General features: G+C 43.9%; 14 protein-coding genes across 14 annotated transcripts; 9 read left to right on the top strand and 5 right to left on the bottom strand. All coding sequences in view use genetic code 12, as the record gives it.

Moving 5' to 3' along the window:
- Positions 1–731: 731 nt before the first annotated feature.
- On the top strand, positions 732–2,192 carry FOB63_005110 (uncharacterized protein; the record flags this gene model as incomplete). The annotated part of the gene is made up of 1 exon (XM_002617204.1): positions 732–2,192. One exon carries the CDS (start codon positions 732–734, stop codon positions 2,190–2,192), a length of 1,461 nt encoding a protein of 486 aa, XP_002617250.1.
- A 1,062-nt stretch (positions 2,193–3,254) lies between these two features.
- On the top strand, positions 3,255–5,351 carry FOB63_005109 (ferric reductase family protein; the record flags this gene model as incomplete). The annotated part of the gene is made up of 1 exon (XM_002617205.2): positions 3,255–5,351. One exon carries the CDS (start codon positions 3,255–3,257, stop codon positions 5,349–5,351), a length of 2,097 nt encoding a protein of 698 aa, XP_002617251.2.
- Positions 5,352–5,888: 537 nt separating this feature from the next.
- On the top strand, positions 5,889–6,803 carry FOB63_005108 (glucose-6-phosphate 1-epimerase; the record flags this gene model as incomplete). Its single annotated transcript, XM_002617206.1, has 1 exon — positions 5,889–6,803. The coding sequence occupies one exon, from the start codon at positions 5,889–5,891 to the stop codon at positions 6,801–6,803; it is 915 nt and encodes a 304-aa protein (XP_002617252.1).
- A 1,244-nt stretch (positions 6,804–8,047) lies between these two features.
- AUR1 (inositol phosphorylceramide synthase) lies at positions 8,048–9,424 on the top strand (the record flags this gene model as incomplete). Its single annotated transcript, XM_002617207.1, has 1 exon — positions 8,048–9,424. The coding sequence occupies one exon, from the start codon at positions 8,048–8,050 to the stop codon at positions 9,422–9,424; it is 1,377 nt and encodes a 458-aa protein (XP_002617253.1).
- Positions 9,425–9,602: 178 nt separating this feature from the next.
- On the bottom strand, positions 9,603–9,965 carry MRP17 (mitochondrial 37S ribosomal protein bS6m; the record flags this gene model as incomplete). The annotated part of the gene is made up of 1 exon (XM_002617208.1): positions 9,603–9,965. One exon carries the CDS (start codon positions 9,963–9,965, stop codon positions 9,603–9,605), a length of 363 nt encoding a protein of 120 aa, XP_002617254.1.
- A 1,327-nt stretch (positions 9,966–11,292) lies between these two features.
- FOB63_005105 (uncharacterized protein) lies at positions 11,293–11,658 on the top strand (the record flags this gene model as incomplete). The annotated part of the gene is made up of 1 exon (XM_002617209.1): positions 11,293–11,658. One exon carries the CDS (start codon positions 11,293–11,295, stop codon positions 11,656–11,658), a length of 366 nt encoding a protein of 121 aa, XP_002617255.1.
- A 690-nt stretch (positions 11,659–12,348) lies between these two features.
- Positions 12,349–15,318, top strand: MSH2 (mismatch repair ATPase; the record flags this gene model as incomplete). The annotated part of the gene is made up of 1 exon (XM_002617210.1): positions 12,349–15,318. The coding sequence occupies one exon, from the start codon at positions 12,349–12,351 to the stop codon at positions 15,316–15,318; it is 2,970 nt and encodes a 989-aa protein (XP_002617256.1).
- A 147-nt stretch (positions 15,319–15,465) lies between these two features.
- Positions 15,466–16,446, bottom strand: YDC1 (alkaline dihydroceramidase; the record flags this gene model as incomplete). Its single annotated transcript, XM_002617211.1, has 1 exon — positions 15,466–16,446. The coding sequence occupies one exon, from the start codon at positions 16,444–16,446 to the stop codon at positions 15,466–15,468; it is 981 nt and encodes a 326-aa protein (XP_002617257.1).
- A 1,698-nt stretch (positions 16,447–18,144) lies between these two features.
- Positions 18,145–20,139, bottom strand: FOB63_005102 (uncharacterized protein; the record flags this gene model as incomplete). Its single annotated transcript, XM_002617212.1, has 1 exon — positions 18,145–20,139. One exon carries the CDS (start codon positions 20,137–20,139, stop codon positions 18,145–18,147), a length of 1,995 nt encoding a protein of 664 aa, XP_002617258.1.
- A 928-nt stretch (positions 20,140–21,067) lies between these two features.
- Positions 21,068–21,805, bottom strand: MET16 (phosphoadenylyl-sulfate reductase (thioredoxin); the record flags this gene model as incomplete). Its single annotated transcript, XM_002617213.2, has 1 exon — positions 21,068–21,805. The coding sequence occupies one exon, from the start codon at positions 21,803–21,805 to the stop codon at positions 21,068–21,070; it is 738 nt and encodes a 245-aa protein (XP_002617259.2).
- A 984-nt stretch (positions 21,806–22,789) lies between these two features.
- FOB63_005100 (uncharacterized protein) lies at positions 22,790–23,002 on the top strand (the record flags this gene model as incomplete). Its single annotated transcript, XM_066102458.1, has 1 exon — positions 22,790–23,002. The coding sequence occupies one exon, from the start codon at positions 22,790–22,792 to the stop codon at positions 23,000–23,002; it is 213 nt and encodes a 70-aa protein (XP_065958223.1).
- Positions 23,003–23,540: 538 nt separating this feature from the next.
- On the top strand, positions 23,541–24,146 carry FOB63_005099 (copper transporter family protein; the record flags this gene model as incomplete). Its single annotated transcript, XM_002617214.1, has 1 exon — positions 23,541–24,146. The coding sequence occupies one exon, from the start codon at positions 23,541–23,543 to the stop codon at positions 24,144–24,146; it is 606 nt and encodes a 201-aa protein (XP_002617260.1).
- A 989-nt stretch (positions 24,147–25,135) lies between these two features.
- FOB63_005098 (uncharacterized protein) lies at positions 25,136–25,801 on the top strand (the record flags this gene model as incomplete). The annotated part of the gene is made up of 1 exon (XM_002617215.1): positions 25,136–25,801. One exon carries the CDS (start codon positions 25,136–25,138, stop codon positions 25,799–25,801), a length of 666 nt encoding a protein of 221 aa, XP_002617261.1.
- A 226-nt stretch (positions 25,802–26,027) lies between these two features.
- On the bottom strand, positions 26,028–26,330 carry URM1 (ubiquitin-related modifier; the record flags this gene model as incomplete). The annotated part of the gene is made up of 1 exon (XM_002617216.2): positions 26,028–26,330. The coding sequence occupies one exon, from the start codon at positions 26,328–26,330 to the stop codon at positions 26,028–26,030; it is 303 nt and encodes a 100-aa protein (XP_002617262.2).
- Positions 26,331–26,421: the final 91 nt, after the last annotated feature.

Below are 26,421 nucleotides of genomic sequence, written 5' to 3'. Positions count from 1 at the left end.
TCCTTGGTAACCTTTACGGGTATTAACACAGGGATGTCCAACTTAAAAAAACGATTTTTTCCCGTCAGGCCTTTCAAAATCCGCTTTCGTTTTGAGTAATTTTGGTCGTAGTTAGGTACAAGTGGTGTATTGCATACTACTGAGTATGTGGTTTGGCAAAAGATGGAACATGCACCATCTTGGCTCTTTTTGGCATCACTATGTGGTTTGTTAGGAAAAGTTGTCAGCTGATTCAAAGTTGAATATCTTGTGGGTTTGCTGAGTGTCCGTTTCTGGTCATATCTGTCCTTCGCATCATTTCACTTTCTACTCCTCAGTCCGTCTCTGATACCTTTGCAAAGAAATGACAGCAGATCCTCTTTCAGTTGTAATAAAGGGCCCCTCTGCCGAAACTGCCTAGTAAATGTTTGGTTTTTTCTACATCACCTAAATTTGATTCTGAGACATAACCCGTCTCTGCCCCCAAGCCTGTAACAGCCTAAGTGAGCCAGTAAAAGATCATATGCTCTCGTATTCGATTTTCTTTCCTTTTTCTCCTATTATTTCACTGTTGGACCCCTTTCGCCTTCTTTCTCCGCCTTTTTCCTTGTGTCTACTCCTCTTACATAAATTACCTGTTCCTGTCGACATGCAGGCTGAGATGGAGATAGCACGCGGACTGCACGCACACTTACCGCTTTGGGAAAACATAAACACCCTCGTTTTCTTCTGCTACACCTTTCTTTTCCACCATGGAACTTGAGGCGCCTCCATCGGTGCTTAGCACGCCGATTAAAAAGATCCGCAACCTCACGCTTAACAGCCCTTCGAGCCCGCTTCTGAACTTCGCAAAAACGAGCCCTCGATCCCAAAATGCCGTCAGATACCCCAGTATGAGTGATCTACCCGCCAGTGATCCGATTTTCAGCAGTATGGTCGAAAAGGGCTACTCACAGACAATAAGCAATAAAGTCTTAGTCGAGCTTGACAACCGTGCAAACGAAATCACGACGCGAATTGCCTCAAAACCGCTACCGACAAAGAAAAAGCGTTATTCGGGGGTTCACCGCCCACTTTTTGCAAAGATGGAGTCCATTCTGGCTCACTACGCTGCCACACGTGCACAGAAAGAACCGCTGCCCCAAAAAGAATATTCAGGAAGTGCAACTAAGAAACGGCGCACGCTAAATGGTCCGGAGGAGATCTTTGGCGACTTGGCCGCCGATGACGAGTCGCCCGTGCGCCGACGCGACGCAGACCTGACTACGAACATGGACATTGACTCTTCAGATCCAAGTTTGCTCCGACAGGGCCTTCTCACGACGGAGAAACCTCATTTGGAGCCTGTTTCTCAGATTCCAGCACCCCTGGTTCCGTTTGGAAGGCTGTCCCCCTTTCTGACACGGTCGAGCCTTTCGCCGTCAAGAAATAACCGTATTTCGCCTTCCAAGGGCTCTATGAACTTGAATGGACTTTTAAATGACGATTCTGCCTTTGTCAAACCGGCAGTTCCAAAATCACGCCAGAGCTCTTTGCAAATGGCAGGTGTTTCGCCGGGATATTACAGAAACACATCTTTCTCTCCTCTTCAAAGCGGCCAATCTAATTCTGATCTCCACAAAATGCTGCACGGATCGCTCCATAAAAAATCTTCTATTCCTTCTCTTCAAAAGAAAACCTCCATCCCAAGTCTTCAGAAAAAACCATCGATCCCCACCCTCCAAAAGAAGCCTTCTATTCCCTCGCTACAAAAGAAAACTTCTATCCCTACACTTCAGAAGAAACCCTCTGTTCCATCTCTTCTGAAAAAGTCATCGGTGGCTTCTCCAAAGAAGCTGACTTCTGTTGCATCTCTCCAAAAGCCACGTTTGATGGCAAAAAACATTTCCTCGCAATCTTTACGGACGGTGTCATCTCCTAAGCCCCTTTGTGAATCTGCATCCAGAACAAAAGATATGCTGATACCCCCTTCCCCTCTGGGCGGCCTACGTTCACATTTTGCTTCTCACACACTTCAGAAACAACCTTCAAGCACCAGTCTTCGGTCGAACGTTACAATTCCCAAACCATTTTCGCTTTATGATAAGCCAACAGTATCGTCGTCACAAAAGAGTCTTAATTCTCTGGTGAGCAATAGGACCCTAGAAGACGCGCGGTCTGCAAGTCAGAGGTCGCTCAACAGATTCCAGCGGTTCAAGAACAGGTTTTCTTAGCCGAATAGTCATTGCTTTTTCTGTCATTTCAATGTATAATCGAGCATGGTAAGTTTATTGTAGAGTCGTAGAGTCTTAGTTGGGAATGTGTTCCGTGTTATTATTTCAGCTTGTTTTTCCTCTTGTCTTTGATTTATTTTGTTTGGTTGTTGTGCAAAACTTCTTTTACTAGAATATTTTTTTCTTGTCTAATGATGTTATGGTCGGAGCATAACTCCGAATCATAAAACAGCACTCACTCATACGTCAGGAGCGACAAAGATTCACCCCTGAACTTGTCTGGCTGAAAGCAGAAACTCAGATGCGATGATTGCATGACTTTTATCCTGTCAGGTGTTCGTGCCTGGCTTTTTCATTCATGAAATGTTGGGTTGGTCCCACTTTAGCGCCGCACCATCGCACCCGTAGCCGCATTGTTTTGCCTGTAAGGTGCAACATCAATAACTTGGCAAAGTTGTATATTTTTTCGCATTGTGACTTGATTTTTTTAAAGAGACGGTAGTCGAATTGGAGGTTTTGACATCGTTAAAGTGGATCATATGTCGCTTGGGATGTATGAGGAATTTTTCCGTTCATAAAAGCAAAAAACATAGAAAAGCATATGCACTAAGGTGCAGTATGCATGCTCATCTGGCATTTGCAAATAGTCTTGAAAGACTTCTTTCGGAGCGAACATGAAATTTGTAGTCAAAACTTTTTGGGCGCGTATAGAGGCATGGCGGCTTTATTTTACGGGCGATTCTGGTAATTGCACGAAAGAAGACTATATGCTGTGAAATTCAAAGCTTGGGCAAGCGAAACAGTTCAACATTTTGCAGTAGACTGAAAGCTCCGTAATAGAAGGATCTTTAGGGAAAAGAGCAGACATCTTTTGTGGTGAAATGAATTAAGAAGAGCGCATTTCGTTGTTCGGCGAACCAACGGTATTTATGCATGCAGTTTTAACGAGACGTCATGCGCGTTCATAACGCCGTGCGTCAAAGAAATATTGCAAAAAGTTGCATTTGTAGCAGAGTATAAGAGGCAGCGGGCATCTCTTTATTTTTTCCGACGATACTAGTGATGCTTTTCTTTCCGCTTTTTCTTTTCTGGTTGATTGCGCCTTTTGCTAGCGCCACCAGAATCTTTTTCCGTGATGGTGGTGTTGCCTTCTTTTCCTGTGCTACAGCCTTGCAAGCCCAGGCTACATTTTGTGAAGGTCCATACGCAGATGTTCCTTATTTCTGTGTTTGCACCAACAAAAATGCTATGGCAACCATGACAGGCTGCTTTGAGGCCGAAGGTGAATTGACCACTGACGCTTACAAGTACTATTCGTACTTCTGCCACAACCACTTCAAAACCAACTTCACTTCTAAAGAGGTTGCCCAGGCATACAAGTACTACCAAGTTGCTGCCCAAAATGCCACTGCTGCTACTTTGTTAGACGTCGTTTCCACCCCGTTGATCATTCCTCCAATTCTTCTTCCTGAATTGTTCTTGTTGAAGGACTCTTTCAAGAAGACTTTGGGCAACTTCGATTACTCTTGGTACTTTGGTATTGGGTGTCTTGCCTACTGGGCTTTGATGGTTATTGCTTCTGCTGTCGTCAACTGGGGCGTCTACTTGTTCCCTCAAACGAGAATGATGTTCAACGGACCTGTGAGCAAGCTGGTACGCCGTTACTTGACTGTTCCTGCCTTGGCTGGACAGAAGAAAAATGTGGCCCAGCGTTTCCTCTTTGTGCTTAACTTCTTGTTGCCTTCTAGACTCGAATCTGTGGTCCTTTTCGTTTTCTTCTGGCTTCTCTTCATTCTGACCATCATTGGAATCAGGACAGTTGACCACGATCCAGTGTACAATTCGAAAGGCATTGCTGTGGCCACTTTGGTTGGAGACAGAACAATCCTCCTTGCCATGTTGCTTACTCCTTTGGCTCTTTTGATGGCTATCAGGAACAATGTCTTGCTCTGGGTCACCAGATGGAAATACTCTACCTTCCTTACATTCCACCGCTGGCTCGTTAGGGTAATCACCCTCTTGGCCTTTGTGCATATGCTTTGCTACACTTGGATTTACAAGAAAAACAACATTTACTCTGAGCAAATCAAGAAATCTTTCATGGCTTGGGGCATTGTCGCTGTCATCTGTGGCTTTTTGATGTGCTTTGACAGCCTTTTGTTCTTCAGAAGAAACCACTACGAGACCTACAAAATTGTCAAGATCTTGTGTGGTGTCTTCTGGATTGTTGGTATGTGGTACCATACCAAGCAATACGGCATTAAGCAAATTATCTATCCAAACTTTGCTGTGTGGGCCTTTGACTACTTTGTCAGAGCTTGCAGAATCGCATGGTTCGGTTTCCCTACTGCTGAGGTGTCCTACCTTCCTGACAACACGTTGAAGATAGAGGTTGCAAGGCCAAAATCCTGGCCTGTCTTTGCAGGTGGCCATGCCTACATCCACTTCTTAGAAGGTATGAGCTTCTGGCAGAACCACCCTTTTATGATCTACGAATCTGTCGCTAAGGAACTGACCATTGTCATGAAATGCAAGGTTCATGGGGGCATTACTAGATCTCTTGCCAAACGTGTTGAAGCTGCCCCAGACCAGAAGTTGTCCATTCGTGTGGCCATTGACGGTCCTTACGGTTTCGCTTCTGCGATCCACCACAACTCTACAGTTTTGGTTGCTGGAGGCTCTGCTATTGCCGGTGCATACTCTAAGGCTATGTCATTGGCCAAATTTTCTTCCGACAGCTCCCGTTCTATCAAGTTGATGTGGGTGGTTCCAAGTTACGAATCGTTGACCGGCTTTGAAGAGGAACTTCAAGCGCTTGAAGCTATGCCAATTCAAAGCACAGTCTACGTGACTAAGGCAACTCAAGTGGAGCATTCTGAAGTAGAAGAGAGCGAAGAAAAGAAGAGTGCCTTTGAGAGCACGAGAGAAAGCAACTCGTCCATGATGCAAGGCAAATTCCCTAGTGTCGACTTCAAAGAAACAAGACCAAACTTACAAAAAATGGTTGAAGAAGAAACTGAAGAAGCCCAGGGCTCTATCGCATTTGTTGTCAGCGGCCCCGCTTCTTTGTCAGACGACATGAGAAAAGAGGTGGTACGCCAAATTGGCAAGACAGAAAAACGGGTCGACTTTTTCGACCAGATGCAAGTGTGGGCTTAAATAATGATGTGAAAGAATCTAGGAATAATAATACTAATTAATGGCTCAATGTAGTCTTCTCAATCTCGTATTGCTAATATCTTGATTTAATTTCGTGAGGTTCCATAATGAATGAGAACTTTTCTAAAAATCTACATTAGTTTGTAAGCTATATTTGTTGGGCTTTTAATTCAGTCAGCTTTGGTCTTTTCTTTCTTAATGTTTTATTTATTTTTGCCGACCCAGAAGCCCTACTAATGAGACATAGGGTACCTTTGCCTCCAATGTACTCGCCTGTGGGTTAAAAAAGCAAAAGCATTGACTCAAAACAGCATTGATCTCTCGATTAAAACGGCTAGGAAAACACAATTGTCCAATACCCTTTCTAAAAAATGATCTTCACATTTTGTTAACGCCAGCTTTAAGTTAGTAATACGTACAGTCTGGACAATAATAGAAACGCGGACACGGACTCCGAATTTGTTGAAGTGGCACCCGTGCCTCTCTAATACCGTTTTGCATTGAACCCCCATTTATCATCCACTGATAGCAACAAAAATGGCTGTTGAAGAAACTGACACCCAAGTGATCTTGACACATCCCAACAATGACAAAACAACCGTGAAAATCCTCAAGTACGGTGCCACGGTCATCTCATGGAAGGAGAATGGAGTAGAGCAACTTTGGCTTTCGGAAGGCGCCAAATTGGACGGTTCCAAGCCAGTCAGAGGTGGTATTCCTCTCGTCTTCCCTATTTTCGGCAAGCAAACCGATCCTAGCCACCCTACCGCGAAATTGCCCCAGCACGGCTTTGCAAGAAACTCCACTTGGGAATTTTTGGGTCAAGTCAGCGAAAGCCCCGTTGCAGTTCAATTTGGCTTGGGGCCAGAGAATGTGGACCCGGAATTGTACAAGCTTTGGGCTGACGGCAAAAATGACTTCACACTTATTTTGACTGTGACTTTGTCGGAGGACAATCTCAGCACCAAGATTGAGGTGGAAAACACTGGAAAAAACGACTTCGAGTTCAATTGGTTGTTCCACACTTACTACAGAGTCCAAGATGTGACAGACTCCTTGGTGACCAACTTGATGGATTCTACTTGCTACGACCAGTTGCTTGGCGAAACTTATACTGAAAAGGCACCAATGCTTCAGTTCCACGAGGAATTCGATAGAATATACAAGCAGGTGGATCTGCACAAGGTCATCCAGATTGTGGACAAGGGAAAAGTCTTATTGACCTTGGAAAGAGACAACTTGCCTGATGCCGTTGTGTGGAACCCATGGATCAAAAAATCGGAAGGCATGGCCGACTTCCAGCCAAAGAAAGGATACTTGAACATGTTGTGTATTGAGCCTGGCCATGTGAGCTCATTTGTCAAGCTTGCCAAGGGAAAGAAGTGGGCAGGCGAGCAGAAGATGACACCATCCGGCGAAATCAATGTTCAAACTAACATTTATTCTGTTTAGAAAATTAGAACGTGTGGTTTACGTTGCGTAGTATCCTTGTTGAACTTAGTTTGAAGTTGTGTCTAGTGAGATCCCCAGAGGTCTTTTACATGATTACCAATGCAGTCTTTAGTCTAGTTTTCTATGAGAGAAATCGTATTGATACTCTTGGTTCTGCTAATAATGTGCGAATAATGTTTCTGGCCACAGGCATCGCTATATGAAAATTTGTTTGTCTCACACTCATGTCCCTTGTAACTGATCTAATCACAGTGGAAACAAGTATAGTGGTGATGGGTACACTGTAGTACTGCATTTCGAGATTAGTGCTGTGCTAAAGACTTATTCACAATCATGCATGGTTGGTTGTATTTCCACTCAAATACTGAATAGGGACAAAAACTCATTTAAACATAAGTCTTCAAGAAGTCATACCAATATACAAGAAGCGCTATGTTATTACTGTAATCAAAACGGACAACCGAGTCCACTTTCTCCACGCTAATGAAGTGTGGTTATGTGCACTTCATTCTTGGGGTAAATGCAACCCCTCAAGCACATGAACTTACTCCGTTTCTTTGTAATAGCAAACAAAAGTGCTCATCCGTCGGCCTTAGGACCTGGTTCCTCTGTGTCTTAAATAGAGAATATGCCACGGTGCATCTTCGATGGTGATTTCTTTTTCTCTCCTATTCCTGTACCCCGCAAATGTGTGATTTCAATCCCAAGGTGCCAAAGCACAATGATGTTGGCTTGAAAGACTCATATATGGAGCTTTGTAGTATAAGAAAAATGCCAAAGCGCTTTTCTTGCCAATCATTGTCGATTTGGACTTTTCTGCCTCTGTCTCACTTTGCATCTTTAGTGACGCATACGGGAAAAAATGTAAAATGCGCTGACCATACATGACATTCGGAACATAATGCATAGAATATTAATACCGCATACCGATAACAAAAGTCACAAACGTCACAAACGTTTCAAAAAAACAAAAAGAGGCAAGCCTGAAAGTTGAACACAGCCCCTTCTTCCCCAAACCATGAAAACTTGGTCGTTGCAAGATCATTCACTTGCGCCCCTATTTCTTAGCATGGAAAGGATGCGTTTCTGTTCCGGCCCATTTGCGCGCATTTGAGGTCACGTGCGCTGCATCGTCACGGCCCATTCCTTTTTCTATCCTTTTATTTTATGTTGCTTCAGCCCCAACGCTGAAAGGCCGTCTTTTCCAGCAGAATCCATTACTCTGCTATATTTCCCTCATTCCAATGTCAACGGTCCTAAGGTTCAAGCCTTTCCGCGTTGCTTACAAGCAATTCCACAATTATTTTTTGCTGGAGAAAGAAGCAGGATGCACTTTGGCGGATCTTGATTTCGATACTGATATCCGCAAGTCCATCCAGAAACTACGTTCCCATGAGTTTACGCCGGGCGAAATAGTGCACTACACTTTCCTCACGCTGTTGATCTTGTTTGTTTATATCATTTTCCCCGCGTCTTTTTTGCTCAAAACGCCCATCTTGGCGGCTTTCGGCTTTTGTTTCTTATTGCCCTTGACGTCCCAGTTTTTCGTGTCAGCGTTGCCCATTTTCACATGGTTGGCGCTTTTCTTCTCTGCCAGCAAAATCCCTGTGGACTGGAAGCCTGTCATTAGCGTCAAGTTTCTTCCTGCCATGGAAACTATCTTGTACGGAGACAACTTGTCGAATGTTTTGGCAGCCACCAACAACTGGGTGCTAGATATCTTGGCGTGGTTGCCCTACGGTATCATCCACTTTCTGTCGCCATTTGTAGTTGCGCTCTTCATTTTCCTTTTTGCTCCGCCCACTTCTTTGCGCTCGTTTGGCTTCGCCTTTGGCTACATGAATGTGGTTGGTGTGTTGATCCAGCTTTGTTTCCCCTCAGCTGCTCCGTGGTACAAGAACTTGCACGGCCTAGAACCTGCAAACTATTCCATGAACGGGTCTCCTGGTGGCTTGGGCCGCATTGACGAGCTTTTCGGTGTCGACATGTACACCACTACTTTCATGAACTCACCATTGGTTTTCGGCGCGTTCCCCTCGCTCCATTCGGGCTGCGCAGTCATGGATGTGCTCTTTTTGTGCTGGCTCTTCCCTCGTTTCACCTATGTTTGGTGGGGCTACGCCTGTCTTTTGTGGTGGAGCACCATGTATTTGACGCACCATTATTTTATCGACTTGATCTTCGGTGCCGCTTTATCTGTGCTCGTTTTCAACTATGTCAAGTACACGCAGTTGCCAGTGGTGGACCCCACCAAGTTCTGTCGCTGGCTGTACACCACCGTGGAGCTTCTTGACATCAACGCCAACGACCCATTGCAGAGTTTCGTGCCATTACACGGAGACATGGAAGAAGGTATGCTGCATCCCTTTTACCACGCGCCAGCGCTCGAGAATTTCGAAATGTCTACTATAAACCGTTCACGGGAAAGCGTGGCCGCGCCGTTTCCGACCATAGCTGAGGATGTGGCTGAGGAAACCGACAGCAGCGCGTCCAATTCGGTTTTTGATGCTGAGCGTTTTGACGAAGAAACGCATCCTAGCCTGCGTACGTCCAGCACCTCGTTGAACGACTTGCTTCTTCCCCTGAGCTCGAGCAGCTCAAAGCCTAAAAGAAGCACGTAGCCTTTTACATTGTCGCACCGCTCTTTGGCCAGGAGCACTTTAATATTGGCCGTGTATACTACATAAATGCGACGTCTATCGTGATGCTATGTACATTGTGAGTCCTAGCTCGGTATATGATATATCCTCTTTCGTTTTCGTTTGTAGCTTCCTTCACATTCCTAATCGATCCTTCGCCTTAGTTTGACACCTTCTCGAACACTCTTTGGTAAGTAGTGCCCACATTCAAGTTGCCCTTCATTTCGTTCTTGATGATGCTGGATCTCAAGATTCTGGGGTCTCTTCTTAACGTTCTCAACAACTCTTGCTGCACAGCAGAAGAAGAGTCAAAACCCATCATAAAATGGTAGCCCTGGAAATGTCTTTCTTGTTCTTTGGACATGATTTTTGGAAGTGGCTTTGGGCCCAAACTGGTGATTTCTCTGATGACACCTCTGTTGTTCAAGATTAATTTCCCAACAGTGGAAGCGATTTTGCTTGCTTCTTTGCTGGCCAAAACCGGGTCCGAAATACGGGCAATAGCAAATAGTTCGTAGTACATGGCGTTCAGTTTAACCAAAGTCTCGATTTTTTTTTTCTGATGGTGGTGCGCCCCTGTGCAGTAGACGACACTAAATTGGTTCGTTTTGATTAAATACAAAGATTCAAAAATCCGTCAATACTATAGAAATTCCTAGAGTTCGACGTAGAGAAGGCCAAATTCAGAAATGGATATAAGCGTTTTTCGAATAGCGCATTTTTTCTCAAAGTCAGAATATCAAGATGCTTATATGAGCACTTGCACAAGTCTTATACAAAGTCTTATACAAGGTCTAGCACACAGTCTTATACAAGGTCTAACACCATCACTTAAGAAAAAGTTTGTACAGTCTTAAGCAAGCTTTCAACGCTTACAGAAAATCCGAGCTTGCTTACAAATTGCTACCAATGCAGATAAGGCTCGCCCGACGGCGTATGACAATAGAATTTGTATGCAGAAAGTACCAAGCAGAGAGAATCTTTCTGGCAGACCTCACATCTGCCTTTAGGCAGGGAGACTAGTGATCTCTTATCCTTGCAAATGGACCAGGAGTCTGTGAGAGTTTTAAATGTTTAATTTGTATAGTTGTACATGGAAGATGAGGAAACGTAGCAGGACTCTCATGCTCCTGCGATTGTTTACACTTGGATCTGAACGGCTTTCAGCATTTGTTTACATCCCACTGGCTAGAGGCGACGACGTTGAAATACTAGTAATGTTCTGGAAGCCTTGCATCAAAACAGAAACCGGTTTCCATCATATGTGTAGCACAGTGCAATACTCTGAAAAGCATTCCAAAAATAGAAGTTTAAGATTATCTATTTTTGATCAACTCCTGTGATCGATCACAAAAAGATGCAACTCAGCCACATGGAATGGTGACAGGTTTGACACGGGACAGCGCACATAACCGGAATGTTGAGAAGTCGTGGATTGGATTCTCTATTCAGGATATATTGAGTTTGGGTGTTTTCCAGAGTTTTCTCGTAGGTTTATGTGCGAATGTTTTAAAGGGAGATTCAATTGATTTCCAGCGGTGATTCAATGCCCTAATTGATACTGCCGAAGAATGGAAAATGGGACAGATTGGAATGGGACAGATTGAAGTGCAACGATGCATGTCCCTGCACAAGCTCGTAATTAAAGCACATGAAGGCACTCCTATGAGAGCAGGCAGGTAATGCCAATTCGGGCATGTTTCCTCTGCAAATGCACGCGGCTATAATTTCGGCTGATGAAACGCCGGGTCTAGAAATTTTGTATTGATGTGGCGAAATGCAAACATGCATGATGCTGCGGAAACTATATAATGGGTGGTTTTCCCCAACTTCCCCATCGTTAAGTTTCCATGTTTGGCTTTGGTGAACACGAAGAATCTTACAACGCTGTTTATGGCGAAGAACACGAGGGAAAGTTTTCCCACGAGCTCGTGGCTGGTGCTGCTTCTTTTGGCGCAGTGAAGCTTTTCGAAGACAGACAAAGACGTGAAGGCAAGCCCGTGAGCCATGCGTTTGCCAAAGAGCTTATTGCCGGATTCGTTGGAGGTGAAGTTGACAAGATGTTCGAGACAAAGGGCTTGGACTACATGGACAAGGAAAAGGCTAAAAGACAAGCAGAGCAGATGGCTTTTGACGGCTACGACCAACACTACGGTAACGAAGACCAATGGCACCCTGACACCGAGCCTCCTTTCGACTACAGAAGATATAACTAAATAACGGAATTGACTGAATATTGGAATTGCCTATTTTTTGTAGAAAGCCACTAATCACCGGTATGCTAAAACCTAACGATGTTTGTTGCTCATTACATTAGTAAGTAGAAATATATCTCCATGTGAATATTCTCAACAACATGCGGAAACTTTAAATGTACTTGAAATGTAGAACTGCCATGGCTTTTCCTCTTTAAAAGTATTAAAGAAACCAACCATTTCGAAATAAAACAAATACAAACCATCATGCCGTTTGTGGTGAAGCAAATAGTAAACCAGAGTTTGGAATTATGAAATATATTCCGCACTTTGAGTAATGGTTGATTTTTCCCGATAGAACACATAGACAAAACAGATGTTACAGTCAAATCAACATCCGTTTCTACATTACGAATAAACAGCCCAGTTCAATACAGCGCTTCTTGCATCAAAGCGTCAATTGCACAAAAGCCATACTTCGAACCAGTCTTTGATTTACAGACTGGACAAGTTTAGTCTCCCGCCGTCCTCGTAATTCCAAAGCATCTCATCCAGCCCCTCACTATAAAATCAGATGATAACATGAAGACGATTTTTACTGCCTAACTAAACAGATCAAGTTGTGCAAAACTGTACAAGTACTGTTCCTGCACATCCCGTGACACGCTAAGTTCCATCACAAGAATCATTATCTATAGACGCGTCCTACTTATGTCTAGCACAAGACCAGACCTAAAATTTTCCGATGCCGTGGACGAACGGCTGTTCTACCGCAAATTTACACAATTACCCGCGAAAGAACTGGCCCAGGTGGTCCGTCTCGTGGACCATAAGGAGTATTTCTCCGCGTTTGGCGAAGACGCCGAAATGATTGCTGAATCCATCTACAAGACCCAACTGGTGCTCAAAAAAGCATCTGGAACGGTCTACGTGACCATATCGCCCCAGGTTTTCGCATCAGTGGTGCGCCACTGCTTGGTGGAGAATAGTTACAAAGTGGAGGTGTACAATAAGCCATTACAACTCTTGGTGACGGCAACGCCAGGAAATTTGGAGGGCTTGGCCGAGGAGTACGGCGTGGACTTGGAGGCGATGCTCAGAGACGGGCTGACGCCAATGGTGGCTGCCGTGAAGTTTTCTGCGTCGGGCCTGGCGAAAAAAGTCGGCGTGTGTCTTGTGGATTTGCTGAACAAGGCGTTGTATGTGAGCGAGTTTGACGACAACGACTTGTTTTCCAACTTGGAGCTGTTGCTATTGCAGGTCAATGTCAAGGAGGTCGTTTTGCCTTCTACGTATAACCCAGACCCAACCGACGCCTCTTCTGGCGACGTGATTAAACTTTTCCAGGTTCTCAACAAAATCGGCTCCATAGTTGTTGGCTCAGTGAAACTGTCCTTGTTTTCTGCTGCCAACCTCGACCAAGATCTTGGCAAGATTATTACGGCCCAAAATATCGATACAGAGGCTGCCAACAATATTGAGCTTATCTTGGCGTCCAAGGGAATCGATTCGGCAGAACACTCCTTGTCGTTTGCCTGTTGCAATGCTCTCGTCCAGTACCTTGGCCTTTTGAGCGACGACGATTCTCCTTCATTTTCTATCGACAAGTACAATCTTGCCTCTTTCATGAAATTAGACTCACTGACATTGAGAGCGCTCAACATTTTCCCTCAGCAACAAGCAGGCGGTCTCAGTAATTCCAGCGCAGTTTCTTCAATTTTCGATCTATTGAATAAGTGCAAGACTGCAGCAGGCACACGTTTGCTCTCCCAGTGGCTCAAACAACCTTTAACAGATGCCGAGGCTATCGAAAACAGGCATTCGTTAGTGGGCCACATGATCAACGACACAAACTTGCGCGTTTTCGTTTCTCAAGAATGGCTTCCACAAGTTCCCGATGTCAAAAGATTGCTCAAGAAAATGGCAACGGGATTAAAGAAACCAGCAGCGTCCGAAAACAAAAAGTTGGAAGAAGTTGTCAGATTATACCAGCTTATTACATCTTTGCCCAACCTACTCAATATGCTTCAAATGTCAATTGATGACTGTACTGACGAATCTGTTAAAAAGTTGTGCAAAGAACTGTGGTTAGAGCCTATCTCCAAAAACCACCAGGCTTTACTCAAGTTTCAGGAATTGGTGGAAACAACCATAGATTTGTCTCCTTTGGATTCACTGTCGGCGCACGATCTTCTCAATGCTGAGTTCAATATCAAACCCGAATTCGACGAGTCTCTTATCGCAATTAACGATAATTTGCAAGCTACATCGAAGAAAATCAAGCAAACACATGAAGAAGTAGGCGAGGATTTGAACATTGACACAGAAAAGAAGTTGAAGTTGGAAAAACACCAACAACACGGTTGGTGCTTCCGTGTCACCAGAATTGATTCGGCTATCTTGAGAAACACTGGTGATAAATACATCGAGTTACAAACAGTCAAAGCCGGAGTTTTCTTCACCACAAAGAGATTGCGAACCTTGTCGCAACAATATCTTGACTACTTTGCTGAATACAACGCCAAGCAGAGAGAATTGATCAAGGAAATCTTGTCCATTACTTTGACGTATCAAACAGTGTTTTTACGTTTATCTTTGGTCTTGAGTAACATTGATGTGCTTTCTGCTTTTGCAAACGTGGCTATTTTTGCGCCTACATCATTTGTTAAGCCGAAATTGCATGGGCTTGCTTCGAGTGTAGACTCTCCAGAATTCGCTCAAAGACGTGTTAAACTTTCTGACGCCAGACATCCAGTTCTCGAAGTACAAGACGACGTCAATTTCATTGCAAATGATGTTGAACTTGCTAACACAGGCGGAAGTTCCTTTGCAATCATCACGGGTCCAAATATGGGTGGTAAGTCTACTTACATTAGACAGGTGGGTGTTATTGCGTTGATGAGCCAGGTCGGTTCCTACATTCCAGCGCTGGACGAAAATGTTCCCGAGTTGCCTATATTTGATGCTATTTTGTCCCGTGTTGGAGCTGGTGATTCTCAGTTGAAAGGGCTTTCCACATTCATGATCGAAATGTTGGAAACATCTTCAATCTTGGCCACCGCAACTATCAACTCGTTGATTATCATTGATGAATTGGGTAGAGGAACAAGTACATACGATGGTTTTGGTTTGGCGTGGGCCATTAGTGAGCATTTAATTACACAGAAGCAGTGTTTTACTCTCTTTGCTACCCACTTCCATGAACTCACCAAATTGTCAGAAAAGCACGAGGGCAAAGTGCAAAATCTACATGTTGTGGCCCACATAGAGAAGAATGATAGCGAAGCAGAAAAGGAAGACGATATCACTTTGATGTATCGTGTGGAGCCTGGTATCTCGGATAAGTCATTTGGAATCCACGTTGCAGAATTGGTAAAATTTCCAACCAAGATTGTCAATATGGCCAAGAGGAAAGCTTCTGAGCTTCAACACATTAATGTTGGCGGAGATACTGATCCGTATGTCAATAGCAAACGGACCAAGTGTACTAATGAAGAAATTAGTGTTGGTGTGGAGAAATTGAAGGATCTCTTGGTAGCGTGGAGGAAAGAATGTATCGATCCAGAAACCCAAGGATGCAAAGTGACATCAGCCGAAGCAATTGCTTCGCTTCAAAAGATTGTCAACTCGGGAGAGGAAAAGAACGACAAGTTCGTTCAAGAAGTGCTCGAGATGCTTTGAGGAAGCGATCGAGAAAGAACAGAGAAAGGCTTTGGAAATTGGCAATTAGAAGGCCAAGGTAACGATAAATAAAGAAATACAATAGTTATTGGCAATGCTGTTAAAATTCTATGGACAGGTGGCAGAATGCAAATACACTTGGAACGCTTATTCGAGCTTTTTCGTGGAAAGAGCCTTTCTGTGCGCAGCCAAGCCTTCGGGATCTTGCAAAGATATCAAGGGCAAGCCGAATTTGTAGTCTAACAGATAGAAGCTGTTAGTGCCAGCCAACCAGCAGTGCAAGTACTCTACATACACCAAGTAGAAGTAGACACCGATACCGGTGAACAAATGCCACCAGCCGTGACCCTCCAAAACAAAGCCATAAGGCATTCCCCACTCTCTGCGCTTGGATCTGGCCAGTTCGCAAAGGTGGATATCCAAGTTCCACAAAAAGTAACCAAGCAAGAAGATAGACACGCCAAAAATCATGGTGCGGTTCATCTTGCGGGCCTCAGCCGCATCGTGGATGTGTTTCTGAGTCAACCGGATGCTTTCAATGATGATCCCCACATTGAGCAAAGCATATCCTGCCTGGTGGATAGTTGGGTCTTTAAAGTGCAAATACACGGCCGTGAGAATATTGGCTGCGGTGAAAATGCCCACACCAACAGCCCAGGAGCTCCGAGTAGACCTGAACTCAGAGAAGACGCTCCAGAAGGGAATACACGTGGCGTAAATCATCGGGAGCTCGTCCAAAAGCTGGTACTCGTACCGGAGAGTCATGTGGAACCACCAGGAGCCGATTCCCACAAGCAAAAAGCCAAACGCCAGAAGCACAAAGCGGAACTCCACCTTGTTTTTGTGGGCGTTGTAGATGGCAAAAGACGCCAATGCTATAAATCCCGCATTGGTGACGGTGTTTAACAGCTCAGCAATGTATGGGGAAACCACATAGTTTTCTTCGCACCAGTCGATAGTTGAAGTGGGGACGCCCCAAAACCCATTGGCCTGTTCAGGCGGATAAGGAATGGCAAAGGGAAGCATGAAAGAAAAAACAAAAGAAGTCGGGGAAGAAGCAAAAAAGCTAGCAAGAAAAAAAAATCTCTGCACGTTTCTACACTTTTTGCCTGAAGGCAACCGATACATATATGGGCCTACGCACCCATATGTAGAAGCAACCGTATCCTGCACGTGCCGCCCGATTTTCGGCTAGAGCGGCTCATTCTGGATCATTGGCGTAAGGTCTTTTTTGGGCTGAATGGGAGTGTCGAGACACTAGCAGGGCCGGCGTCTTCAAAAAAGATTCGGGCTATTTGAGCTCAGACCAATGTGCTCAAGTTTAAGAATGTGTGTCTATACGGACAGGTGACCCCGGATTTTGGGCCTTCGTATAAGTCACTCATTCCGATGCACACCAGGGCCATTTTTGGAACGGCGATAAAGAAAGAAGGTACAAGTGAAAAGGTACAAAAGAAAAAGCATACAAAACACCAATGATGGAAGGCGATATATATAGAGCGAGGCCGGACTAGATGGCCCGAATTGAATAATGCCTCCGTTCATTATAGCATGCGCATTATCATGTGAAGTGTGTATGCAATGGGCCACAACTGGAATGACAGGAGAGGAGAAGGATTGTACATGTGCAGAGAAGACAAACACTAAGAGTCTGGAGATTCTTTCTCTAGTAGGAGATGGCAACGACGTAGTTTGAGTGGGAAATTATCCGACGTAGCATGAATCGGCTTTTGATGCATCGAATGACACTTGTTCCGAATGAGAAAATATCTGCCACACTTAGCACATGATACGTATACTCTGTTTCGGACTTGTGCACCTATTGGACGACTGAACACTCATAAAGCTCATTATGAACCAAAAATGCCGTATGTGTATTCGACTAGTTTCAGCTGTTCAAGCCCCAGCCAGTTTTCAAGAGGATACAGATCATAGTTAGTTCACAGTATAGCTCCTTTCTATTGTCCTCGGGAAATATTGAATATCTCAAGTAGGGTCTTTAGATGTAAATCGAACAACTGATGATGTTTACGGTAATATCCAACATCCTTTGAGCACCTTATAATGGAGCTACGTGTGTTAGGTAAATCCAACACTTTTACTCGTTTCGTAAATGGTCGTTCACTTTCTTGCGTCAACAATTTGGGAATTTAGTCGTTCATTCTTTCCCTTTTGAATGGAGTAGTCTTTTTGAAGACATCAGACTAGAGATTTATCCCTCAAAAGTCCAAATCCATCCTTGAGTTGACTAACCGTCTTCAATCGCCAGTAATTGCCCAATGATAGAATTCGCCTTTTTCTGACCTTGAAGTCCCAGAACGCACATTATAACTATATAAACTCAAGTTGTGGCTAAGTGGTCTCAACAGTCAAAAATCTTTTGATGATCTTGCTTCAAGAGGATTCTTGTAATTTGTTTTTCCATTTTTGTGTGTCTGTTACTTACCATAATGTGGTGAATATATTATTTACTTCAATCGTGAACGCCAGAAAAAGTAAATTGAAAAAGGAAGAGGGGGTATATCTACCCTTTGAGACGGACAGGCCTGCTTCTAGACAACAGGACTTTCAACTGAAAGAGTTTAGTTTTGATCTACTTAAAGATGAAAGCCCAATGCTAAAGTTGCGACAATATTGCCACATATCTCCACTTGTAAGCTTTCCTACCATCCAAACACCATGAGAAGTATTCTCGACACGAAGACATTCTTGTTGATAGTCTTTATAGTACTCTCTTGTGTGTGATTGCATGGTGGTCAAAAATGAACCGTGTATATTCTCACTGCATGAAATGGCGAATGTATTGCAATACAAATACAAATTCTCCTAATAAACCAGCCACTCCAACCAACACTCATCGTGCAAAGGCCGCGTTGTGTAAGCATCAAACATCAGCATCATTTTTTCGTCACTGTCGGCTGGCGAAACTGCCAGATGCAATCCCACAGGAAGCCCAGCCTTTGCACCATTCAAAGCCGTGGCTTTCTCTGATTCTTCGTTCACCGTACACCAATCACGGCAAATGTCCGAGCTGTAGCGCCAATACAAGTTTGCCAAGGCCATTTTCATTTCAATTCGAGCCAAGTTCATCCCCAAACACATGCGTACACCTTTGCCAAAGCCCATCATGTAACGCTGCATGTTTGTCATTCTCGCAGCATAATCGTCTTCAGATTCGCCTGGCTCCTGTAACCATCTTTCTGGAAGATAAAGTTCCGGATCGGGGAAGACAGAAGTCACCCGGTGCATCAGATATGGCTGCATGGAAACTTCCGTTCCCACCGGCAATGAAACCTTCTTTTCTCCGACAACAACCTCATAATTTTTGTCTGTCACTCGAGGTTCTGCCCCTGGAATTGCCGCATGCAAGCGAGAAGTCTCTTGCATCAAAGCTTCCATGTAAGGAAGCCGGTCCACCGCTTCCAAGTCGTCAATGACTTCAGAATCTCCGTTGGGGGAACCGAAATGCTCACGAAGTTCTTTCTGAAGCTGCTCTTGTCTATGCTTATTGGCCGGCCTTGAGAGCTCGTAACACGTGTATGTTAACTGTATTGCTGTAGTTTCGTGGCCGGCAAAAATGTTATCTGTGAGCGAAGAGTAGGCATTTTTTCCTTGGAGACCGTGCTTTTTCAAAGTTTCCAACGTAGACAAGTTTTGTCCTGGAGCCCGTTGGGGCACATTCTCCTCTGCTTTAGCATACAAGTCCAATTGCCATTTTTCGATGAGCCGAGATGCTTTGCGAATAACTGGACCAGCAGCTATATCCCAGAAGCGTGGCATTAAAGTGGTCCAGAATGTCATATCGACAATCAAACGGAATGGTATGAGATAGTAGCGGTCTTCCGGGTTCAACAACATTTTCGTTCCGTTTTCGGGACCCAACTCAAAAGCACTGATATTGTCCATAGCAAAAGCACCGAAAAGTGAGTGAACGTCGATTCCCAAGTTCGAAGATTTGCCCTTTTTGTTGAACCAGTCCAAACTGCCCAATGCATAGCCCTTTCCATTATGATTCAGAGCCAGACGAGCGTTGATGTAGTCAGGTTCTTTTCCCAGAACAGAAGACCGTGTTACTTGCAGAACCAACTGGCCCACTTTCTCCACCACACTGTTTCTGGTTGAATTCTTGGGATTAAAGATGGCTGATTTGGAATAGAGGTTCTGGATCATACGCCGGAACCGGAGATGTGCCTTGTTGTCCAAACTGGCAAACATGTTTGGTCTGGGCCCATGATTAGTGAAGTTGGCATAGAACTGAGCCTTGGGCATGTTCTTCACATATATATCGTGGACATACTTTGGGTCCTCGTTGAAGGACACAGCTGTGGGTGAGAGAAGGACCACTTTCCCGTACTGGGCATGCAAGTCATGCACTTTTTTGATCCATACGTGTCTTCTTTGGCCCTCCAAAGCTGGAAGGTGGGAAACACGGTGCCAGTAGGGTCCTGGAATATCTTTGAGTGGAGATAAGTAGAACGGATAGATGACAAGCTTGAACAAAGCCAACGATAAGATAATTGCGCCTAGGAAAGCATTCTTGTTTTCCAAGACATACCGTGCGGTAACGATTGCTGCATCTTGAAGCATTTTCTGTATAGCCAGAAGACAAGGTAGATTTGGAACGCTATATCTAGAGATTGGCAATTCCGCGATTTTCCGTTTTGGGCGCGCAATTCCGCTTTTTTGTGCGCGAAACCTGGAGATACAAGCGCATTTAAGCGCAATCAGCCATTTCCCTATTGGGCGAGCATCAGAACTACTTGATTGCAAATTTCGAGAGACGGTATAATGAGTAGATCTGTTTATATTTAGGGTTTTCATCTTCTATTAGTCTTGCTAATGATATTTGCGCTCCTTTTATCTTTCAAGCTTACTCTAACACGAGTACCTTGTGTCAAAAGAAAAGGGTGTTCAAGCGCAAATAATACGCCAACTTTGCTATCACGTCTATCTTCCGTACAGTAGTCAGAAGCGGTAATTTGCAGTATCTGCTCACAAATTCAATTTGTAATTTCGACATATACACAACTCATTTGCCTAACAGAACGATAAGAATTCCGCTCATAGAATGGAAATCAGCAGCGCTACACACCGGTTTCGTACATAAAAATCATCCGAGATCTGGTAAGTTTTGATTCCTTTATGACGATTGTGCTAGCCGGGAGTCGGATGTGGTTGCTAGTTTGAGTCATACATCCACATCTTTCCAGCGTACAAACTTTGGTCAAATAATGGAGCTTATGGCCACGGACTGTAGTTTAGCGAGTAGATATTAAGACAGGGTATCGAGCTCGAACATTGCTGGTGCTCAACCACGTTTACTACAAAGCACCTTATATTTGCTGAAAACTACAAAGAGAGGTATACAACAGTAGAATATCTCGACCAGATTTTTGCAATGTACATCATCAAAGGAAAGTCATCAAGCGTCTTTTGAACAACGAATATTTAGGTTAAAAGTTTTGGGCTAGACCACTTATCTCGACTGAACTATAAACATGATATACCGGTGCCCGATTTGTGGGCATGAATTGGGATGATACCCGCATTCATTAGATTGCAATGATGCAGCAGTACGAAGGGAAGGAAATCTCAAAGTGAGATAGAATGACCCTTGATGAATATTCAGAACTTACAGGAGTTCTAGCCATTCTTGACCCGACCGCCGCACCTTGAAGGCTTTTTTCACTACACCCAGACAAACCACGTTTAGATTCTACTTCGAATAAATATACATGTCTCCTCCGCCCTAGGCGCCCAGGCTGGCCAAATACTGCGCAAACTTGGATGTTTCGTGAATTCCACACTCTGTTTTTGCCTGGCCCTTCCATCTTCCTGCTCTCTCGTCTTCGCCTTCCGCAACAGGAACCGTCGAGTGCCAATCGCCAACAGACTTGTAACCCAAATCCAACAACTCATTATAAGGCACATTGTGCTCGGTAATGTACTGCTTAACCTGGGCAAAGTCCCAATCCCACAATGGGTTGATTTTGATGATGCCACTGGACTGTTCGACCTCCACCACAGGCAAAGCGGCCCGGGCTCCGCCCTGGCTTTTTCTGCGGCCCGTAAGAACAGCCTTCACGCCAAGCTCTTTATAGGCCCGCTGCGCAGGTTCGACCTTAACAAGGAAATCGTAGAGCTCGTCGTTTTTTTCCCATAACGAGTCGCCATGCTTTTTCGTGAATTCCGCTTCTGTTTCGGTGTCCTTTGGTTTGTACACATGCAATTTGGGGTTGTATTTGGCCTTGATCTTGTCCACAAGGTCATAGGTTTGCGGGAAATGGTGCAAAGTGTCGATGAAAATCAAGTCAACGGGCTTCTGCTTGGAGATCATGTCCATAATCACCAAACCTGTGAGACCAAAGGCAGTGGTCTGGTACAAATCGGGAAAAGTGACGGCCGCCCAGGCCAAAATCTCCGGAGCTGAAAGTTCCACTAGCGTCTTGTTGAGATGGTCTATATGTTCTTGTGTGAGATGAAGCATGTCCTAGAAGATGCTGACAATTAGTCAGATTGATAGAGATCGTTAATGGGCCTGTCACGTGAGCTTACGTATACCTATAAGATAATATGTGCACAACTGCAAAGAATAGTTTACTGGATCTCAAAACTGTCACGTTTCTCTTGTTTCGATGTCGATATAACTGACACGGTAAAGGTGTCTAAGCAGCAAACAGTCGGGAAACGGCCGTTCAGATAAGAAATTGTATGCACTTGTATACTGCAGGTAGCCAGGCTATACCGTATAGGGTCCACTACAGATAGTGTACAGAGGGTCTATAGTTCAAGCTCGCCCATACACAACAAGCAAGAAAAAGCGGCCACTAACGTATTCCCCTGCAGATGCGACGTCATCATGAATTGGACTACGAGGATGTACAAATAATGTGCAAATAAGCGATCATCAACTCTTATCTAAGGCTTGAGACTTGAGAATAAATTTCACACAAGGTTCAAACTGGCTCTCTGGTGGGAGGAAACATCTTTTTTGATCTCTTGAACTTGCAGTAAGTGAAGTTAAATAAAGCTATACTCGGTCACTTATAGTGAAGCAATTCGGGCAAATTCCATCTGTCCATGTACTACGAGATTTCTCGTATTGCACAAGAAATCCATGTGCAAACTGTTTTTCCGAGTTTTCCGAATAACCTTAATCCGACTATTTAGACTCGTCATGTGAATTAACAATAACAACATAAGTGTTGGCTTGAGAGATTCTTGACGACTTTGGTGCTCAATAAATGGAACTCATAAAAAAAAATAAAAGAATACAAAGTGACGGCTTTGTTCGAACTTTTCCGCGAGCTTTCTCAGACTACTCGTAAAACGGTTTCTCTTCCCCACGTCTCGTAAACATATCCGACGCCATAACCAGCGATGAAAACGCTAAAAAAGAAAACATCGAAGGGGCAACTAACTTGAATCTTGCTCGTCAAACACCTTTTTTTCCACGATACTTCTATTTCTCATGGATCTCGATAACTATTCAACATCTGCCGATTCACTTTTTGATTCCTCTCTTCTTTCATGCGAGCTGGATCCAGACGACACGCGCTCCTTTCAACAGGACGAAAAGGGCATATTGGCACTCCAAGATTTTTTGGCCCGATTACAGTCCGAGGTGGAAAACCGTTTGCAACAGGCTCGTTCTACCATGGGGCCTAGTTTCAATGAAAACTGAGTTCAATCGAAAATTACCAGGCGTAGATTGTCCAAAAGATTGGGGCGCGGCGCACAACATGATTATGCATGAAACTACCTAAAGGTGTTCAGCTACACGAAACAAGAAAAGGCATGTGGATAATAAGAAGGGAAGGCAAAAAAAAAAAAAAAAAAATAAAAAGAAAAGAATAACAACAAAAAATAGATATAATTTATAGTAATACCAGATCATTGTCGTGCACGAAAATGGTTGGATTTCGCAAACCTCGAATATGCGGAACGAGAAGATAGGTTGGGGCAGAGATGCATCTGCTTAAAAAAGAATAGGACATTTTTTCAAGAAGAACAATGGTACGAGAAAAGAAACAACTCATTTCAACATTGTTAGGTGGAGCTCGAAGCGAGCAAAATTAAACCCAGATAAGTGGACCCTAGAGCAAATATCATTTCCCTTTTTGGGAGACTAATGTGCTCTAAGGACCCATGCTGAAAAAAGTATATAAGGACAAAGTGGGACGGCTGTAGAACCACAAATTAAACCAGCTGGATACACAACAATGTCTTTGCCTCAAGAACTCTCCAGAATGAGCATGGGTGGAATGAGTGGAAAAGCCAACCCCCACGCATGTAAAATCTCCATGCTTTGGAACTGGTATACTGTGGACTCGTGTTTCATTGCTAGAAGCTGGCACAATAAATCCAAGGGTGCCTTTGCCGGCTCATGTATTGGTGTTTTCTTTTTGGTGTTGGTGTCCCAGTGGTTGCACCGTTTTGCTCGTGAATATGACTCGGCTCTTATCACGAAATACTCTGCCCAAGAGTCGGCTGACAACTCCAAATTGGAAATGGAATCCAGCAAAAGCGCCACTATTGCCGTCAATCCTGCTGTCCATGCCATTAGCCACCGCTGGCTTTTTGCTCCTGTGCCTGCTTCGGGAATCATGGCTCTGCCTTTCGAACATCTTATTCGGTGTGTTTTGTTCACCATTGAATGGGGGTTGTCTTACATTATTATGTTGTTGTTCATGTACTACAACGGGTACATAATCATCTGCTGTATTTTGGGAGCTTTTGCGGGCCGTCTTCTTTTTACATACAATGAGCCTTTGAACGGAAGCTGTCTCAGTGACTCTCAGGACATGGACAAGAAGTGTTGTCGCTAAGTTGGTGAGAAGAGGGGTGATCTATTCGTTGTCAAAAAGTACTGCTACATCTAATTGTGAAGTAGGAGAATGCCATTCTTTATAGTCGATCGCAACTTTAGAGTTGCATCTACATTAATCTAATAAATAAAAAAAAAGAAAAAGGAAAAGCAAAATAAAATAATAAAAAAAAAAAACAGCCCATTTTTTATCCAATAATTGGCCAGTAAGGATAGCCAAAGGATATAACCTGCGATATTTACGTGTTAAAGGCGTCATACATGCTCAATTGCGTTCTATTATTCAAAACTCATACAAATATTTTAAAAATACGCAATGTTTTCCTTCTTTCTCCACATAGATTAATAAAATCTTCATTAAAAACCGCCAGTAAACCTTAGATTGCCTTACTGTACCCGTTGAAGAATAGGTTCATCCACCTTGAGAACAATATACCCCGAGATCCTTTGAAGAGATATCAGCAATAATCAATCATCGGCTCTCGAATGACCTAATGTATTTCTACAATGAAAATTACATCATTGGTACACTGAACAAGTTATGACACCAAAAAGCTGGAAAGTACTTTTAATCGGCGTGACGATCAGATTCAGAAAATCTGATGCTTTATCAGTCGTAAAAGATACTCAAGTAGTTTCCAAGGTTCTGAAGGCAAATCCATGTAGTATAAAACAGAATCTTCTTGCTAATGAGAACGAGACTCATTTTTTCTATCCATACTTGGCCTAAAAAGTGTGCTATCAATTCAGTAAATGCGAATTCTAAAGAGCTACCAAAACATACTGCAAACCATGAATTTAAAGAAACCCGAAAAAAACCAAACTTTAAAAACCGAAATGTAATATTCGACGGTCTGTAACTCGATTGAAAAGCAAGGAAGAGGCATGTTCATATTTTGCAAAATGCATTCACCATGTTGTCGGAGGTACGGGCTTGCCATCACATACCCCAGAAATTTACAAACTTAAACTTCTTTCATAACCTCAAATATGACTCGGCCCAACCCAGCAACTTTTGCCGGAGCAATGAAGAGTCTCAACTTGGACATTCCGTCCTATGAACAGGTTGAGCTTGAAAGCATGCGGTATCCCGAATTGGCCCAGGCTAAAACGCATTTGGAATCCACTTTGGAAACGCTTTTTGATCTTTTACATAACACCTACAATTTTGATATGGATACGCCTCTTGTGGTTGATGGCTTTCCAAGGAACGACGTTGACGTAGTGAGTATTCGTCTTGTCCGGACCAATATCATCAGACTCCGAAACGACCACTCTCTTGTATTACGATTACTCGAAACACACTTGGCCGAGCGCCTCCTGGCGGCTACAAACCCACAAATCGAATCTCTTCAAGTGAGCGAATCGCCACTGACGGCTGCAAAAAAGCCATTTGCCACTGTCCGCGAGGTGGCGCCCGAAAGCCCTGCTGCCACATGTGGTTTGCGGCCAGGAGACCGCATCGTTTCGTTTGACACTGACATCGACGCGTCCAACCATGCTGGGCTCACTGCGCTTGCCGCTCGTGTTCAGGAGAAGATTGGTCTGGAAATTCCGGTAGAAATCCTTCGCCATGGCGAAACGTCAACTGTTACCCTTGTTCCACGACAATGGGCGGGACGGGGTGTGCTTGGGTGTCACATCGTACCTTGCTAACGAGAGAAATGAGCTTAAAAGCAAAGCTAAAAGGAAAAAGAGGACAGATGTGGGAAAGGAAAACATTATCTGGGTAAAAGGCCAAGAGAGGAGACATTTCAAGACGCAATCGTACTTTGTCGGTATACTATTACTTCTATTCACATTATTTGCTCAATAATTTGACTTTATGCTATTACCTCTATTCACGCTGTTTGCCCTTATATTCTTCAGATATCACATCTTCTCATCCTCCGTGCAAAGTGGAAGTGAATGTAAAAACATCGCCAGACTCCACAACATAGTCCTCCATGCCTTCTAACTCCCAGTCCGTGTCGTTTATAAGCACCAAGATGCCTGGGCGAACTGTTCCTTCCTCGAGGAAAACAGGAATGTCTTTAGGATCGGCAATCACTGAAGAAACGACGTGCGAAATCACATCTTTCATGGTCGCTTGGCCCTCTTCTAATGGAAGCGAAAGTTTATGCTCCCGGACATGATTGGAAATCACGTCGAGGCCGCCGAGAAATTCAACCTTGATTTTCATCATGAAGAGTAGTAGATGCGCAATCCGGCAGATGAGTAGCACATATCTAGATGTCTGTGTGCATACTAGGAATGTGCCAATTTGTGCTTTGGTG

This window comes from Clavispora lusitaniae (genome assembly GCF_014636115.1).
Source record: "Clavispora lusitaniae strain FDAARGOS_655 chromosome Unknown tig00002663_pilon, whole genome shotgun sequence".
In the NCBI taxonomy this organism is placed as follows: domain Eukaryota; kingdom Fungi; phylum Ascomycota; class Pichiomycetes; order Serinales; family Metschnikowiaceae; genus Clavispora; species Clavispora lusitaniae.
This window is presented reverse-complemented; position numbering and strand designations above follow the sequence as displayed.